This window comes from Patella vulgata, chromosome 1, assembly GCF_932274485.2.
Source record: "Patella vulgata chromosome 1, xgPatVulg1.2, whole genome shotgun sequence".
In the NCBI taxonomy this organism is placed as follows: domain Eukaryota; kingdom Metazoa; phylum Mollusca; class Gastropoda; family Patellidae; genus Patella; species Patella vulgata.
Window position 1 is genome coordinate 84,001,916 of NC_065879.2, and position 19,960 is coordinate 84,021,875.

The 19,960-nt window shown below is 37.4% G+C and overlaps 1 protein-coding gene across 1 annotated transcript; it reads right to left on the bottom strand.

Moving 5' to 3' along the window:
* Positions 1–8,765: 8,765 nt before the first annotated feature.
* Positions 8,766–18,618, bottom strand: LOC126821858 (protein Mpv17). Its single transcript, XM_050550407.2, has 7 exons — positions 18,360–18,618; positions 16,938–17,044; positions 14,642–14,731; positions 13,698–13,793; positions 12,017–12,049; positions 11,393–11,445; positions 8,766–10,477 (listed from the first exon to the last, which is right to left on the bottom strand). Exons 1-7 carry the CDS (start codon positions 18,430–18,432, stop codon positions 10,396–10,398), a joined length of 534 nt encoding a protein of 177 aa, XP_050406364.1. The 5' UTR covers positions 18,433–18,618; the 3' UTR covers positions 8,766–10,395.
* Positions 18,619–19,960: the final 1,342 nt, after the last annotated feature.

A 19,960-nucleotide genomic window follows, 5' to 3' on the forward strand; every position in this document is an offset into this window, starting at 1 on the left:
TTCATTATTTTTGGACAATGTGTGGTTTATATATATTTTATTTAAAATCCTAGCTAGCGAACATGACTTAGAGGCGACTGCCCAACCTTATGGGTTTTCTCAGAATCCTGTGGTTTCCTCCCACAGCTAGAAACCCCTACGCACAAGCGAATTAATGAAGTAAAATTGTACCATGTTAGTCTCGAAATGACCCAGTTTGTGTTGAATAAGAGTGGATGTTAAACCCCCCCTCTCTCTCTCTCTCCCTGGGATTTCTTCACACTTCTGAATTATTAAAATGACCTAGTTTTTGTCAATGGGATGTTAAACTCGCTCGCTCTCTCTCTCTCTCTCTCTCATTTAATGTTAAAAGGACAGGACCTTGTTGATATGGTGAAAAATTAAAGTGTTATTTGAGATCTAAATGATTATCTGGGGGATAAGGCAGTGTTATTAACTAGAAACGGCTCTATGTCTGGAAGGATTTAAAGCATGTCATAAAGATATACACACCTCATATTGTTTGTACCTAGATTTCAAGGGATGTCATTACATAATCTCATTGTTTCTCTATTCTACTGTGTCTTGAAGCATGACCTATTGTTTAGGTTTTACCCCCCCCCCCCCCCCCGTCTGGTTCACCAGCTGTCCAACCATATATGTATTATAATGAAATTTGAAATTTTGTGGCTCAATTTCATCCAGTAGTTATACCAACATGATCAAACAATTATTACCAATACATAGGTCACAATTCTATGAAATAGTGGGGTTGGATGGCCGAATGGTTAGCACGTGCGTGCTGTATCATAAGGTCTGTCATTGAGTTAACTGGCGCGGTTTCGAATCCCCGGTTGTACGTGACGAGGAGTAGGGTCGCCTGTCCAACCTCGTGGGTTTTCTCTGGGTCCTCCGGTTTCCTCCCACTGCTAAAGACACCTAAGCGCAAGCGAATTATAGAAATAAAATTAAACCATGTGTTAGTCCTGAAATGACCCAGTTTGTGTCAAGTGGACGTTAAACCCCATTTCTCTCTCTATATGTATTATCAAATATCTCAATTTGTAATGCCAGTGAAAATTCCATTACTGATACATATGTCACGGGTCTGTGGATTACAATTACTGTTTATGACTGGGCGACGTTTTGAATAGGCTTCTCTAGTCATTATCAAATAACATCACTCAATAAGCAGTAATTGTTTTCCATAGAAATGTGATCTGTACATTCCAGGTCAATTACTAAATGCTACTGGAAAAAAGCTATTGTCAAGACTAGAAATAAGACCTTTCCTACATTCCATCACAAATTCTGGTTTTGTCCGACTCATATTTGTCTGTTTGTGTTTTTAATTTTATTAAGGCCTTTTCGAGGACATGTATCAAAATGTCAAGTACTAGTAGTTCCGTAGTAGCAGATCAGTTGAAATTGTTATACTTATAGGACCTGACTACAATTGGTCATTCCATATCAAGTGGACCAGTGGCTTGTAATGTGACCCCCTCAGAATATTATGAAAAATATGTTATATTACATACAGACTTATGTAAAACTGCAAAGTTATGACTAGAGCATTAATATTGACTGAGATATAATCTTTTGAATAGGGGGTGCCCTTTCGCAAGTTTTGAAACTACTCTTCTATAGTCTATGACTCGATTTTGGTGTACTGATTTTATATTTTCTAGTCAAACAATATTCTTGGAATTATCAGGTTTGTAAGAGAATATAATATAGATTAAAAAGTCACTATCAAATTTGTATGAAGTGCCCGAAGACTAAGAGCCAAAAAATTGATACTTACCACATGTATAATGTATCAATGGGTATTGTTTGAACAAACATTATTAAAAGCCATATCTTTGTTCGTTTCCTGTAAAATTAGCTTTGAAAGTTGACTCACACAGGAAAATAGCTAAAATAACAAGTTAATGTTTAAACTTGAAAAATTAATTTTTAAATGATTAAAAATAGTGAAAGAATCTAAAACACTCAACAATTGAACTTTATGGAAATGAAATGGGGTTTAACGTCCTACTATTCTGCTGCAAACTGGGCTAATGAAGACCGGCATGAGGGGAATTTTGCCCAGACAGCGGCACTAGGGCCTACTCTTATATCAAATTCCAAATGTCAAGGGATCTTTTATACACACACCAATGTGTACAGGGGACCTCATTTTTCCGTCCCATTCGAATGACTAGACAGCTGTCCTTGTCTGGCCCTCCATCCTGCATCACTGACAAAGGGAAAGCACGCCGGAAAATCAAGATGAACTTTCTCGGGCAATGCAGTGATAGAACACCAACCTCCAGGCTGGCGACAATCTTTATGGATTGCTTAGGTACTGTGTCAATAGGTGACAATTCAGTGGAATTACTGCTTATTACTGAATGATATTGATAAAGCCAAGAGAAGCCTAGTTGAAACGATGCTCAGTAATGAATGGTATAATTATTTTGACCTGTGTATTTCATATTCAATAACTAAATGCCATTGAAACAATTTAGATACTGTGGGTGAATGGATTTGTTAGTTTGGATTCCCTGCTTGTAGTGCCAAGGAATAGGGTCACCTCGGTTTTCTCTGGGTCCGCCAGTTTCCTGCCATTGCTAAAGATCCCAATGCGAAAGAGAATTATTGAAATAAAATTGAACAATGTTTGTCCCAACATGACCTAGGTTTTATCGAATAGAGGTTACATCTCATTTTTCTCTCTCTCTCATTGCCTGGCAACCTATCTTTGATTATATTCTTCATATCTTTTATTCACAGATGTGGCAGACAGTAATTGGATTATTGAGGCCGGCTGCTCAAATCAGCAGCCAACAAGTTAGAAATAGACATTGGGATGCTCTGATGCGCAGGGACTTGAAACGGCGTGCCATGGTGAAGGAGTTTTATCCAGAAAGACAGCGGATAAATTCTTTACGTAAAAATACCATTTTACCCAGAGAATTGCAGGTAAAGTTAAAATGGATTCAGAAGTACGACTTAGTTATTCCACAGATAATAAATATGTGGTACACCTATGTTCCTCCTAAGTTTTTAGGCTAAATTGTAAAAGGAGTTGTGTGGCCGAATGGTTAGCGTGTGTGCGTTGTATCATAAGGTCTGTCATTAAGTCAAGTGGCATGGTTTCGATTCTCTGCTTGTACGTGACAAGGAGTAGGGTCGCCTGTCCAACCTTGTGGGGTTTTCTCTGGGTCCTCCGGTTTCCTCCCACTGCTAAAGATCCCTACGTGCAAGCAAATTATTGAAATAAAATGGAACAATATGTTAGTCCCGAAATGACTTAGTTTGTGTTGAGTGGACATTTAACCTCATTTCACTTTTCATTTAATAATTACATGTACCAGTCCAGGCAAAATTCCCATTATAGCACACAGTTTGGCATATGCCCGTTTCCTTAAGAAAAGTCAGTGTAGAAACTAGGACATTTATTTAATTTATGTTTTGTTTTGTAGGAAATAGCTGATAAAGAAATCCATGCTATGCCAAGAGACAGTTGTCCATCCCGTATGCATTCTAGATGTGTTGTAACATCGCGACCAAGAGGATTACAACATAGATGGCGCGTTAGTCGTATAGTGTGGAGACAATTGGTCGATTATAATCAAATGTCCGGTTTAAAACGAGCGTGTTGGTGATATCGGTTTAAGTATGTGTGTGGTTATGAACATTAAAGCGGAATTGAATATATATCCATTTACGTATCGGTATACATAACATCCTTTGTGTTGATGTGAAAATTAATACGGAATTGAATATATCTATTTATATCTATATCCTGTGTGTTGATGAAACTTAAAGCGGAATTGAATATATCCATTTATACACAACATCCTCTCTGTTAATGAAAATCAAAGTGGAATTGAGTCATGGAAGCCAGAATATTTTGTTGGCATTAGTCCTGTTAAACATTAATTCTTGAGTATGTGTATTAAAGGGTGTATGGCTGTATTTTTTGGAACTTCGAAATAGACAAAAATGGTTCTAAAAGCTCATTTGTGGGTTAGGGTAAGGGCTGGGGTTAGGGTTAGTGCTAGCTCTGTTTACATCTCAAGACCTTGACAAAATTTGCAGCCCTAACCCTTACCTTAACCCTAACTCAACATATCGTCGGTGGAGTGTCAAAAGGGTGTATCTAAGAATTTCTAAAAATTAAGAAATAGAACCTTTTGCATTTCAAAATTTCCACAAACCAAGATACATTTGGACACATGATACCCAGAACAGTTCTAATTGGCGTAGAGGTACACAGCTTAGACAGAAATGTGCATATTGGGAGATTTTCAAAATGCAAAAAAGTATTTGACTAATTTCCCAAAATAAACCCTTTTGACACTTCACCGACGATATGTCACATGTGCTAGGTCATCTCCGATCTAACCTCCTCCATTTATCATATTAATTCTTGAGCGTGTGAATTAATTTAGATATTCTAACAGTTTGAGCTCTGCTACTTGCAATATTTTTGTTTTTGTATGAGAATTTTAAAGACGATGGGTTTCATCCAAAATTGAACTCTGTAAATTTCATGGATAAATGAAACCTTAACGTTTTTATTGGACAAAATAAAACAAGCCCACTGCTTTTATAATAGAGCATATTGTAGCTGGACCATAAGATTAGATACATTGAAAATAAATGAAATGATAGTTCTACATAACAAATAATGGGTCAGAAACAGGAATTGTGTAAGAAACTGTAACTAAGATCAGACAAAAAAAGCCATTTTGTCACCCAATCACAGTTGATTGTTAGGGTTTTAGGTCTGCACACCGGTAGTGTTTCTTAGATAAGAAACTTGCCAGAGAAGCCACCTAGTAGGCTTAGTCCACCTTGATGATATCACAATTGAGTGCTTTTTAGATAAGAAACTTGCCAGAGAAGCCACATAGTAGGCTTAATCCACCTTGGATGATATCATAGACTAGAAGGCTTAGTGTGTGTGTTAGTTGTATTTTATGTCAGACAATGAGGCTTAGTTAAACCTGGACTCTTTATATGTCTGGATGTGATGAGTAACAACAACAGTTTTGATTGGATAAAAAACAAGATATTTATTAACTTTCTGTATGTATACATGTAATGACTAACATCAGATTTGATTGGATAAAAAAAAACCCCCAAGATATTTATTTAAACAAATTGTAAGAAAGACAATGAAACTCCAAGCAATTAAAAATATATTTATAAAACAAATATTTTTTGTTTTCTTTCTTTTATCCCCTCCCTGAATTGAATGATTTGGGAAATTTATTGCCGAGACGTAAAATCCTAACACAGATTTTAGGTCTTGGCCAATGAAAAGACTGAGGTCCTGTGTAAACAATTAGCGTGCATGTAAAAGATCCCTTGGCAGTTGGAATTCGATGTAAGAGTAGGCCATAGTGCTGCTGCCCAGGCAAATTTCCTTCATAGCACACTGTATGGTGTATGCCAGTCTTCATTAGCCCAATCGGAGTAGGACGTTAAACCCCATTTCATTGGCGTGCACGTAAAAGATCCCTTGGCAGTTGGAATCCGGACAAAATTTCCCTCACAGCATGGAGTATGCTTGGCTTCATTAGCCTAGTCGGAGCAGAACAGTAGGACGTTAAACTCCATTTCTTTTTTAATTAAATTTAAATAACCTCATTATTTTACTTCAATTGTATAGACAAGAGTTTGTTTGTGGAAAACTTGCCAAAATACAGTAAACCTCGCATAAGTCGGGTCTTTGCTCAACCCTCGATAAAATCGTTTGGTTGGACCCATTGATCCGGTACGTTCTCAGTCAAATCTTTGCTCAACTCCGATCAAAATGTTTCGTCCATTTGAACTAATCCGGCTTTTTTTCTTTCGCCTAAGTCGGATCGACAGTATTTTCAGAATTTTATTGTCAGTTTTGTCCCGATGGTCTAAAATTTGGTTAGGTATTTCATGCACAGAGCCGCAAAATACTTTCCTCTACTCGCTCATACGAACAAAAGCTTGAAATGTGCCTTTGAATCAATAATTATCCGGCTCTTGCAGTTTATTTCTAATGGAGCTAAGATTGAATTTCGGTCTTGGGCTAACTCGGATCTTCGCTTACCTCGGATAAAATTGGTCAGTCCACTAAGATCCGACTTGTGTGAAGTTTACTGTATACAGCAAATGCGATTGTCAAGCCTATTCCAGTTATCTCCCTTGATATTAACCCATAGTATCATCAAACATCAACACCTGATAAATGTCTAATTATTTAAACAAAAGGTTTGTGGAAGGGGGTCTCATCCTTCCCCCCCAACCCCAAAGGGTACAATGATTTTTATTCAAAAATTTCGTCAGTAAATACATCATGCTCGGTATTTCGAGTGATATCCTTCTATTCTACTAAACTAATTTGACTCGCTTCCCTGATTCATTGGGATTTTCCGTCATGGTTCCTCTATTTCAGTAGTGCAGAATGGAGGGCCTGACAACAACAGCTGTCTAGTCAATTGGATAGGACAGAGTACCAAAGTCCTGTGTACCAATGGCGTGCACGTAAAAGATCCCTTGGCAGTTGGAATTCAATATAAGAGTAGACCGTAGCGCGGCTGTCTGGGCAAGATTTCTAATTTACTTTGTTCTTCCAATGTGCTAGTTTGAGTTTTTTCTTTGGTTTTCCGGGAGATTTCCAACGGACTGTATAAGGAACCCCACCCAATTGTCAGTTTTGGGTGGTCCAAGTACCAGTACTAAAGGGTTAATAGGGTGTAGAGTGTCACACTTCGATCACTAGCGTATGTGGCTTAGAGGTAGTATGTGGTTTCCTCCCACAGGAAAGACACCTGCACATGCACTAAGATAATGCAAATATTAAAACTTGTCTGCGATATCGCTCTTGGTGGAAGCAGACATTAAACACCCTGACCAACAACAGTTTCCTGGGGGTTTTTGTTGAATCTAAATAAGAAAATATGCTGATTGGACTTCCATAACAGAGAAATTAAGAGATATACAGAAATAAATTTTGCTCAAATATACAATTCACTGAGCTCCTTTATTTAAATGCTGATTAGTCTCCTGCAACATAGTGGCATAATAGAGAAATACTAATTGGACATATACAATATTTGACTAAAATTAGCACATTTATACATACATGAATTTAAATGCTTTAATTCGTTTAATGATGCATTATGCAAGAGCTAAATCTGCCTATTTCAGGTCTGTCTTTAGGCCTGAAATGTTATCTAAATCATTAATTAGACATTAAACATACATTATAGATACATTAAACATACATTAGACAAAAAGCTGGCAGTTCTCACTATAATAGTTAAAAACTAGATACTGTAAAGGGAATTGGCTGAAAATTTCAGTCAATTTGATCCACTATGAACCAAGATTTTAGCGATTGATTTTTCGGCCTAGTCTCGATCATCATTACTAAAGTCGGTAGGATAAAAAACATAGTCTCAATTATCCATTTATTGATTAAATTATGAATGGAAATCAAACAGCAAATCGGAATGCCACCGAGAGTTATTTATGGTCTGGACGAGTTAATTAATGTCTAATTAATACTTAAGATAACATAGGCCTAAAGAAAGACCTGCAATAGGCAGATTTAGCTCTAGAATAATGTAGGTTTAATTAATGTAGGTTTAATCAACTCTCGATGTCATCTTATGTGTGAGATTTTCACTGGATTTGAATCCGATTTGCTGCGCATTGCTCATCGATGATTAAATCCAAAAATGGATATTGATACTATGTTTTTTTATTGTAACAACTTCAGTAATGATGATCGAGGCTAAGCCTAAAATTCAAACGCTAATATCTTGGTTCAGAGTGGAGCAATTTTTAGCATATTCCCTTTACATTATCTCGTTTATTAACTATCATAGTGAGAACTGCCAGCTCTTTATCTTATCTTCTATACTGCCCCTTTAAAGGGGAAGACCAACGATTTTCAACAAGGTTTCCATAAACCATAAATATATATTGATAAATAATCCCCTCTTTAGCACAAGCAAAAAAGTTTTTGTAAGTGAGAAATTAATTTTTATTAAAACAGGAAGTGACATAGTTGGTTCAACAGGCTGACTGGGCTTTATAGTAAGCATACAGATTTGGCATAAGTTTACTACTGTATTGTGTTCACGCATCGCCCTTTGGTCGAAAATCGGATCAAATGGGCTGTTTATTAGGATATCATAAACACGAATTTATGTTTTATTAACGTTAAGTACACAAAGCCGTCGTGTTAATTCACTCATACTGAACAGTAGGCTGTGTCTCAATTCACGCCACATGGCTAATTGTTTATATCACGTGGTTTGCTTGACAGCTTGCAAGTGACGTGTGTTTCGTCTGCTTCGATGTTTTTTTTTGTTGGTCTTCCCCTTTAAGACCATAAACAACTCAGGATTCCATCAGATACTCAAGATTTTTAACATATTTAAACATGATTGGTGGTGAATGATTTAATAATTATTAAATGGTTAATGAGAGTTTGTTTACTATCAGAATACATGTATAGTGTTTGTTTTATTGGTCTGTTTCACTGGAACACAAAATATTGAGGGGTCAAGTGTTTAGGATTGATTGGTCTATTTGGCACTGGGGTGGGGGTGGATAGCCGAATGGTTAGCATGAGTGCGCTGTATCATAAGGCCTGTCATTGAGTCAACTGGCGTGGTTTCGAATCCCCGGTTGTACCTAACAAGGAGTAGGGTCGCTTGCCCAACTTCGTGGTTTCCTCCCACTGCTAAAGACCCCTACACGCAAGGGAAATATTGAAATAAAATTAAACCATGTTAGTCCCGAAATGACCTAGTTTGTGTCGAGTGGAGTTAAACCCCATTTCTCTCTCTCTCTCTCTATTTGGCACTGGAACACAAATTGTGGAAAATATAATCTAAGTAATAAGGGTCAATTGGATTATCTTACACTGGAACACAAAACACTGGAGGGAAAATTGTTCAGAATCAAGTGGTTTGATACACAGTGGAACACAAAATATTGGAGGGGAAATTGTTCAGAATCGAGTAGCTTGTTTCACACTGGAAAACAGTTACAGGATGGGAAAATGTTCAAAATCAATTTTTTTCTCACACAGGACACAAGTTACGGAGTTAGCGTTCTGGATTATTTCACACAGGAACACAAGTTACGGAGTTAGCTTTCTGGATTATTTCACACAGGAACACAAGTTACGGAGTTAGCTTTCTGGATTATTTCACACAGGAACACAAGTTACGGAGTTAGCTTTCTGGATTATTTCACACAGGAACACAAGTTAGGAAGTTAGCTTGCTGGATTATTTCAAACAGGAACACAAGTTACGGAGTTAGCTTTCTGGATTATTTCACACAGGAACACAAGTTACGGAGTTAGCTTTCTGGATTATTTAACATAGGAATAAAGTGCGGAAGGTGTGTGTGTGTGTGTGTGGGGGGAGGGGTAGTGTTTTGGATCCATTGGATTGTTTTTCACTGGAACACATATTATGAAAAATATTGTGACTGATTTGAATCATTTTTACACTAGAACATAAATCAAATATATCAAAAATCACAGATTATATCATTCAAATCTTCCTCTCACAAATCACAGATTATTTCATTCAAATCTTCCGTTCACAAATCACAGATTATTTCATTCAAATCTTCCGGTCACAAATCACAGATTATTTCATTCAAATCTTCCGGTCACAAATCAATGATTATTTCATTCAAATCTTCCGGTCACAAATCAATGATTATTTCATTCAAATCTTCCGGTCACAAATCAATGATTATTTCATTCAAATCTTCCGGTCACAAATCAATGATTAGGTCTAATTATCATCATAAAATCACAAGACATTAAAGATGAGTTCCCAGAAAAGTATTTATCGGGTGGTTATTTCCAATAAAAGTATGGTAATATTTGTATATATGGAAAGTAGAGATATCCAATCTGACTAGAAAAATACTAGATTCCCCGAAAAACACTCATGGAGCGTATACAGGACAAAAATGTAAGGGTTCCCCTAATCAACAGCCCGACGATTAGAAATTTCTGCACGCGTGATGTCAAAGGTCACACGCGAACATTGAACGCTTGATGTACAAGTTGATAAACTTTATGAAGAGTTAGACGTACAACACTTTCTGAGATAAAAATGACCGAAAAAGACGTGGGTAGTGGATAATCCGAGAATTTAATTAGGATTCCATATTTGTAATAAATAGTAAGTGATTAAAGACAACATCGTCTTATGTATGCGATGAATTCTCCTCTGACTTCCAAGAGAGGTAAGTCACGTGATGTAAACATGACCTGGTTTGATCGAATTTTTATAGCAGGACATTCCTTTGCAATTACAATGTTTGAGAAGGATTTGAAGCAAAATTATGACAAATTAATTAGTTTGAATATGTTTTTAGTCCATATATACCATTAAATCACTCATCATGATGAACTTTTACTTTTCTCTGATTTCCATGCTAGATACGTATTCCATCCTAAAGCTACAAAATTCACTACCAGCACCCTGAAAAATACAAATATGTACAAGTTTTAAATAACATCTGAATTAAACATGCATTATGCAAGAGCTAAATCTGCCTATTGCAGGTCTTTCTTTCGGCCTGAAATGTTAATCTTAATAATTAACTTACTAAACCTACTGTTCTGCACCAAACCAGGCTAATGAATGAAGTGCGCTGTGGGGGCAATTTTGCCCTGACAGTGGTGTTCTGTCAAGGGTTCTTTTACGTGCACACTGTTTAAATGGAACCTCAGTTTTCCAAACAACTAAGTACCACTGACAAGTGTAGCACTTTGGCCCTTGAGACAATTTTGGCTCTTTATAAAATTGTCTCTTCAATTTTGTCTATAAAGTCAAATCACACGTACATAATGAACGTGGATATAGTTATTCGTAAAAAACAGTGATATTTTGGTCAAATTATAATCATTGTCAAAATAGTCATCAAATTCTAGCTGTTTATTGACCTATGGTTGATAGACCAAAAATAGGTAATGTTTCCTATCTTATTTGTGGGAAATAAAGAGTTTTATTCCTTATATGGCGTGGAAATTAACGTCAAGGTTATCGAAGACCTGCAGAAATTAGGGGGTATAAATTAGGGTGTAGAGGCGAGCTGGATTAGACTCTCCCCAGATTATTCCAAGAAGCCATTATATATTTGAGAACGAGGAACCTGTAAAGTTATTTCCAGTTTACCAATAAAGCTGTGAAATCATTGTTGCTGTAGTATTATTTACGATCACAAGGAACACAACAAATAAAGAAGTCTGTAGTACTACACAAGGTGGAAGCATGCTGAAAAATCCTGAGGAACTTTCTCGGTAAACACAGGAATCGAACCCAACACCTACTCATAATGAGCAAGCGTCTTAATAAATGAGCCCCCAAGGGTTGTATTTTTTTTTTTTTACCTACCTATGTTGTAGAGGTACAAAGTAGAAATTAATCAACTGAGCAGCTGGCCACACCTACAACAAAACATAAAAGCTATTACAAATAACATCCTAATTATCTTTCTATCCTATTATAAATAGGGTGGTTGGATGGCTGAATGGTTAGAACGTGTGCACTGTATGATAAGGTCTGCCATTGAGTTAACTGGCATGGTTTCGATTCCCCGGTTGTATCTAGCAAGGAGTAGGGTCGCCTGTCCAACCTTGTGGGTTTTCTTCGGATCTTCCGGTTTCCTACCACTGCTAAAGACCCCTATGCACAAGCGAATTGTTGAAATAAAATTGAACCATGTGTTAGTCCTAAAATGCCAAGGGATCTTTCACGTGCACACCAATGTATACACAGGACCTCGGTTTTTGATCCCATTCAATTGACTAGACAGTTGTCCTTGTCAGGCCCTCCGTCCTGCACCACTGACAAGGGGAAACCACGTCGGAAAATTCCGATGAACTTTCTCGTGTCAATGCAGGGATTGAACACGCAACCTCCAGACTAGCGAGCCAGCATCTTACCCACTTAGCCACTGAGGCTCCCTTCAAATTCAACTTATTGAAAGCTAATAATAGTAATATATAAATGATATACCTGGTAGTTGGCTATTAATATATCGAAATAGATCTGAAACATACAATAATAAAAGGTCAATCTAACAACAATTAATTACAGGCAATTTTACATGCAAATTGTAAACTATTTTCAATTGCTCCCATATTGGCATAAAAAATTGCTATGGTGACGAATATTGATTTGCTCGTCACTCTGAAATTGTACATCAATTGCTGTATATGCTGCAACCTCTTGTGGCACATGAATTTATGAACGGGTGACCCCACCCCCTGCCACACCCCAAGTTGTTGAACCCCCGCCTAGAAAAGGTTGTGTGATTTTGACAGCATTGCTTTTTGTCTAACAATTACTCATTTAATCTATTCAGGTAAAATGATCTATATGCCGTATTGGATGTTGCCATATTGGCATTAAACTTTTATAATGACATTATTTTAATTAAACAAACATTATGTAAGAGCTAAATCTGCCTATTGCAGATCTTTCATTAGGCCTGAAATGTTATATAAACTATTAATTAGACTTTTATGTGACAAGATCATAATCAACTCTCGATGTAGATTAGAACGGTTCAGCCATATTTTGATTTAATCTAAAAATGGTGAAGCAAGGCTAAGCTTCAAACAACCAGTGCAGTGGTTGTAATTAATGCTCACACCTTGTCACACCTTCAAAAGCTAATATCTTCGCTCGCAATGGAGCAATTTGAATGAAATTTTCAATAAATTCATTTTGCATTATCTATTTTGGAACTATTATAGCAAGAATGGCTAGCTCTGTATCTAAATCTTATATAATGTATCTTTAAGTTAGGTTCTCTCCAAGGTAATTAGAAGGGCGTCTGTCTCTAGTTGGTCAGCATTAACAAAGTATTGTTGTGTACATGTACATATTATAATAATGATAATGTGAACATTTGTATAGCGCTATTCCACACTGACTGTATGCTCGTAGCGCAAGAGTTGAGTTTTCTACAATTCTAGCAACATTTATGCGAAGCCAATGAAGAGAGGATAAAACAGGTGAAATGTGGTCGCGAACTTTTGCTCGTGAAACAATTCTAGCTGCTGAATTTTGTATCCTTTGAAGTAGATTTTGTTGCTCTTTCGTTATACCAGATAATAGACTATTGCAATAGTCTAGTCAAGATCGAATAAGACATCGGACCAGAGTTGTTGCAGCATCTGCTGTTATGAAATGACGTGTTGAACCAATGTTTCGAATGTGGTAATGACATGTTTTGCAGAGGAAATTGATCTGATTTTCCATTGATAGATTATTTTCCATGATAACACCCAGATTTTTAATGGGATTTGAAAGATTGATGTTAGAATTTTCAATTTTGAAATACGTAATGTTACTCTTCTTTAATCTTCTCGGAGGGGCAATCAATAACACTTCTGTTTTGTCTGAATTTAGTTTGAGCATATTGTCTTGTTATATTTTCATATTCTATCATAGCTTGATAATGACTAGAGAAGACTAGTCGAAACGTCGCTCAGTTATAAGCAGTAATTGTATTCCATAGAATTGTGACCTGTATATTCTAGTTCAATTACTAAATGCCATTGAAACAATTAATCCAAAAGGCTATTCTCAGTCCTTGCAGGATCCAAACACGGAACTTTCTGGTAAAGAGGCCAGGGCTTGACGATCGAGCAAGAATATGTCATCAAAAATTGAAATAATGGAATTATACCTCATTTAAAGTCTTTTTAATATCTGCCACACTGTCTCCTTTTAACAAACCCATACCAGTCACAAAGGAAAAACAAACCAATGGTGCAAAGCTTAGCTGAAAAAAGTTTTTAAGGATCTGTAGCAATAAGTGAAATGAAAAGAGAGAGAAAGAGAGAAATGGGTTTTAACTCTCACTTGACACAAACTAGGTCATTTTGGGACTAATGTATGGTTCAGTTTTTATTTCAATAATTCACTTGCACGTAGGGGTCTTTAGCAGTGGTTGGGGATGGCCAAATGGTTAGCACGTGCGCTGTGGTCTGTCATTGAGTCAACTGGCAGGGTTTCGATTCCCCGGTTGTACGTGACAAGGAGAAGGGTCGCCTATCCAACCTCGTGGGTTTCCTCTGGGTCCTCCGATTTCCTCCCACTGCTAAAGACCCCTAAGCGCAAGCGAATTATTGAAATAAAATTGAAACCTGTGTTAGTCCCGAAATAACCTAGTTTGTGTTGAGCGGATGTTAAACCCATTTCTCTCTCTCTCTTTAGCAGTGGGAGGAAACAACCCATGAGGTTGGACAGGCGACCCTACTCATCATGTACAACGGGGGAATCGAAACCAGGCCAGTTGACTCAAGGACAGACCTTATGATATGTGCTAACTATTCGGCCATCCCACGCCATATACTTATTTGGAGAGCATGCGCAATAAATACTATCAGTGTAGACTGGAATAACCAGATGCTAGAGATTGTCATGTGATTGAGACTTCTGGCATTTTTCGCCAAACATAACTGATTTGAAATTAGAGTATAAATGGAAAGTATTGAATGTAAATCAGTTTATATACATTCATATTACATTGATATTATATGTTGCGACCCATTTGTGTCAATTTCTAGATCCAAAATATTAGCGATTTAGCTCCATTAAATTGTATTCAAAACCAAATTAATAACTCACCTGATCTGTTACAACCATTTTTAATGACGCCAATCTGGTTCCAGCGTATAATCTCTCTAACAATAAATACCAGCCTCTCATTAAAGGTCCCTAAAATGGTATTTACATATTTTCTAAGTTAAATATACATTATTTAGGCCTGACATGTTTTCTAAATTATTAATTACACATTAGTTAACTGATCCAGACCATAATCAACTCTTGATGTCATCGCTAGCCTGCGATATTTACTTGATTATGATCCGATTTGCTACTCAACTTTCATTCATGGGTTAAACATGCATTATGCAAGAGCTAAATCTGCCTATTGCAGATCGTTCTTTGGGCCTGAAATGTTATATAACCTATTAATTAGACATCTATTAACATGAAAAAAAAACCATAATCAATTCTCAATGCCATCTTTATGTGTCGGATAGTCACTGGATTTGAATCAGATCTGCTGCTCAACACTCACCAATGACTAAAACAAAAAATGGATAATCGAGACTGTTTTTTATCGGACCGACTTTAGTAATAATGACCGAGGCTAGGCCGAAAAATTAATCACTAATATCTCGGTTCACAGTGGAGCAATTTGACTGAAATTTTCAGCATATTCCCTTTACATTATATAGTTTTTAACTATTATAGTGAGAACTGCCAGCTCTTTATCTGATCTCTCATGATTTATCTTCAAATAAAGAAACTTCTCAAAGGATGCGCATTTGATCATTTAAGTTTCTTGGGTTATGTCCGTAAAAAGGGAAATGCAATGAAATGGGGTTTAAACTTTAACGTCCTGTTTTTCCAAACTATCTGAGTTAATGAAGATGTACGCCATAATTCCTTGTGCTGTGAGTGTGAGAGAAATTTTGTCCCCACAGCGTTTTTTTCCCCGTCTCAAAAGTTCTGTTATGTACATGCCAACGTGTTCGTAAGACCTCACTTTATATAGAATATCAAAAAGAACCAAGATCCTTGGGTTATACACCTATATTTCAAGTTTCATCAAAATAGGATAACCAGCGGCTGCCAGGCAGGATACGCCCACATTTTTGAGAGATGAATAGAGAACAAGCTAAAAAGAAAGTGATTTTTCGTACAATCCGGGGCCATAATTCATGAAGTTACGGTCCGATATGCACGAATATCGAAAGGAACCGAGATCTTTGGGTTATAAACTTACATTTCAAGTTTCAACAAAATCGGATAAAAATTGTGACCTCTATAAGGTCCACAACCTTGATATATATACCATATTTTTACGCTATTTGAGAACGAAGGGCGGCCATTTTGTCTGTCAGTTTTGGACCGATTTTCACGAAATTCGAACTCGGCCATCCTTAGTGTGTAACGGTGATATAATCATACGTTTTTTTAAATCGGATAAAAATTATGACCTCTATAGGGTCCACAAACCTCAAAACACGATTTTTCGTACAATCAAGGGCCATATTTCAGGAAGTTACAGTCCGATACGCGCGAATATCGAAAGGAACCGAGATTTTTGGGTTATAAACTTACATTTCAAGTTTCAACAAAATCGGATAAAAATTGTGACCTCTACCATATATTTACGCTATTTGAGAATGAAGGGCGGCCATTTTGTCTGTCAGTTTTGGGCCGATTTTCATGAAATTCGAACTCAGCCGTTCTTAGGGTGTAACAATGATATAATAATACGGTTTTTCAAATCGGATAAAAATTGTGACCTCTACAGGGTCCACAACCTTGATATACCATATATTTACGCTATTTGAGAAACATGATTTTTTGTACAATCAGGGGCCATAATCCATGAATTTTCGATCGAAAGCAGCCAAGATCTTTTGGGGATAAACCTATATTTCAAGTTTCGTCAAAATCGGATAAGAATTGTGACCTGTAGAGAGTCCACAAACAATTGTGGACAGACAGACAGACAGGGGCGTATAAAAATTGTGACCTCTAGGGTGTCCACAATCGTACAATCAAGGGCCATAATCCATGAAGCTACGTTCCGATACATGCCAATATCGAGATCTTTGGAGATAAACCTATAATTCAAGTTTCGTCAAAATCGGATAAAAATTGTGACTTGTAGTGTCCACAAACAAATTGTGGACGGACGGGCATACAGACGGACGTCGACAATATACGTCCACATAAAAATGTGGGTGTTTAAAAATGAAGATCTTGCATCCCATCGGCAAGACAGGAAACCATGCTGAAAAATTCAGATTTACTTTGTCAGATTTTTCAAAGTAATTATCGGAAAATATTAAAATGCCATTGTGGATGATGTATGGACCAATAGATAATTCCGAATACTTACTAAAAATATTAAACCAAAGCCAAGATACCGTAAACTTCTCACGGGCTCATACTGTTTTTTCTCTATTACTAACTGACTTAATAAATCACCAGATGTCATTATGGTACCTGAAAATATATAATTAATGTATTACGCAATCAGATTAAAATACAGATCTGTAATTCGTTTCGTTTTTATACGTCCACATTGAAATGTGGTCGTATATTGTTGTTGGTCCGGCGTCCACCATTGCTTGTGGACGCTCTATAGGCTACAGTTAATATCCGATTGACTTTAGTTTAAATTTATACACAGTGTTTAAGGTCATGAGATGAAGAAGCCTATTGATTTTCAGCGATTTTCGATAATTACTGCCAGAGTTATGGCCCTTGATCACTTAAAAAAATCTTGTGGATGCTCTAGAGGTCAAAGTTAATATCCAATTGACTTTTAAATTTATACACAGTGTTTAAGATCATGAGACGAAGAAGCCTTTTGATTTTCAACGAGCAATAGTGGGGGTTCATGTCAGGGGTCAAACGAGCGACTTTTGACAGTATGGCGTCAGACATTGATTAATCAACCAGCATTGACGTTTCTAGGGGTTTACCCACAGTTCCGCGCAGAGAACGCCAAGAAGTCGCCGTAACAGACTGTTTCATTGGCTAATTCCTCACATCAATAAGAACGCCTGTTATATAACAACTCTTCCAGATCTTAGTGGAGTAAAGACAAGTAAAACGAAATTTTGAACTATAAAAAATGAAACGAGTATGCCTATTATAAAATAATTAAACTAGTAAGGATATCATGGTTGAACTACTCCCTTTATTTAGGGTTAGGGACTATATAGGGTTAGGCCCTTAGGGATAGGATCTTGAATGACTGGAGTCACATCAACCATAATGCCCTTTTATCAACCGGTTACAAAATTTAACCCTGACATAATAAGTTTAATTGGGTTAACTTATAAGTAGAAGAAGCCTTAGGGGTCAAATGATTCAACATGCACACTTTATATCATCAGGTGTGCCAGTGAGTTATTAAGTGCTTGCATTGGGATTTTCTGGCCTGGTTTTCCAATGGTACTGTTATGTTAATGGAAATGGGAGCTTATAATTGACCTAATTTGGTGCAGGATGGCAAGCCTGGCAAGGATAGCTGTCTTGTTGTTCGGATGGGACAGAATACTAAGCCGACTAAGGCCCTATTGGGATTTTCACATCACAAGCAAATTACTGAAATAAAATTGCGACATAAGTTAGTTCCTAAATGGCATTGTTTGTGTCGAGTGGCTGTGTTAACCCCACTTCTCTCTTTATAGATTACGGTCAATTTATGGACATGCCGCCAACTGGGGCTAGTGCCTGGTGGTAGACGTGCAGCCACATCGGATGTTGGAGGAAGAATTGATGCTATCCATTAATGGTCCAAGACTTTTACCTGTTGTGGTAGCCATAGTTCGAGTTGGATATTTCTGTAAACTGCGTAAATACCACCGCCATACTGTAGTCATCTTTAATATATACTAGGAAGGACTAGAACACGGAACTATCTACACTATATATATGGATCGTACAGTTTTATGCCTACAGAACACGAACACACTTTACTGGGACATGCTTTGTTGTTATCACTGATTTGCATTCGGCAAACCTCGACAGATTCTACGCATCTAATAGGGTACCGGAATCTGTCGAGATTTGCCGAGTGCACTGATTTGATGCTGATGATGAGTTAGTTGTATTTTACGTCCGCTTCCATCGAGGTGATATCGCAGACAATTTGATTTGATGCACGATTGATCTCCCTTTATTGTAAGTCCGCTTTTAAAAAGAGAGTTACCTCTCTTTGACTATTAACTGTAAATTGCACACTGAATATTCACACTGATCAGCAGTGAATTTTCGCTAGGCTTCTACAATCACTGATAAGGATGGCACCGATGCGACGTAATGAGCCAGAACTATTAACTTTTTTCATGCGACAAATTAAATTCTAAAACATTTTTTTATGTATTGGAAAAATAAATAAAGGCGTTTGACGTAGGTAAAAATTAATTCCTATTTAGTGTAAATGGGTATTAAAATGACTAAAAGGCAGCATTCCGCCCGAAGCAGTAACGTCTTATGTAAACAATGCACGCGCCATTCAGCCAATGATTAACCCCGCGTGCTGTGACGGCACGTGTTAAGGCAGTCTTCTTTGACAGAGATATTACTACTCGTAATTCTCTGTGAAACAGATTGCTGAATATTCGCTAGTCCTCCCAATACATCTGTGAACCATCGGAATACCTCTGTAAAACAGATCTGTAAATTGGGTCAGATCTAAATAGTAAGGCCACATCCAGATTTCGTTAAGGTCATGAGATGTAAACAGGGCTAGGACCAGTGCCGGACTGGGCCCACCTGTCCCCCTGTCCGTGACAGGTGGGCCTAAGCTCATTAAAAAAAAGTGGGCCGAAGCCTATAAAGAAAAATAATAAAAAGAAAAAAGAGAGAGAAAAAAGAAAAAAGAAAAGAGAAAGAAAGGAGAAGGGGGGGGGGGGAGAAAAGAAAGAAGGCGGGAGAGGACAGGACACAGGACAGGAGAAAGAAAAGATAGGAAAAAAAAATTACTGACAAACAACACAAAAAAAGAAGTGTACTACAAGGAAAGAACCTTATGAGTTTGACCTCATTATACCGAGAACCGTGAAATTCATCTTTTAACTTGAAAAATGGGTTTGCGGTTGTCAATTTTCAAAACTTTCCTGGGGGTAGAACACCCGCAGACCTCCCTCGGTCGCTCGCGCGCCAAAGGCGCGTACTTGTGTGGGTCTTGGTCAATAAACTGACAGGTGGCCTTCGGCCCACCAGTCCGGCACTGGCTAGGACCACGGCCCTCACAGAGAAGGTGGGTGGGGGGCGCATATGCCCGGGTACACTTCTTAGCGGGCGGCAAATTATCTAAGTGCATAGCACCCTTTGAGTATTTATGGACTAGCCTGGGATAGTAAATCACCGGCCTTTGCTTCCCCTGCATTTGTGTCAACCAGTTCA

Excerpts from the sequence above, each read along its gene's own strand:
- LOC126821858 (XM_050550407.2), bottom strand. The coding sequence starts at position 18,432 with ATGACTACAGTATGGCGGTGGTATTTACGCAGTTTACAGAAATATCCA. Across the intron at positions 14,732-16,937 it reads GCTTTGGTTTAATATTTTTA|GGACCTTTAATGAGAGGCTG; the intron begins GTAAGTATTCGG and ends ATACCATTTTAG. Across the intron at positions 12,050-13,697 it reads TTAAAAAGACTTTAAATGAG|ATCTATTTCGATATATTAAT; the intron begins GTATAATTCCAT and ends TGTATGTTTCAG.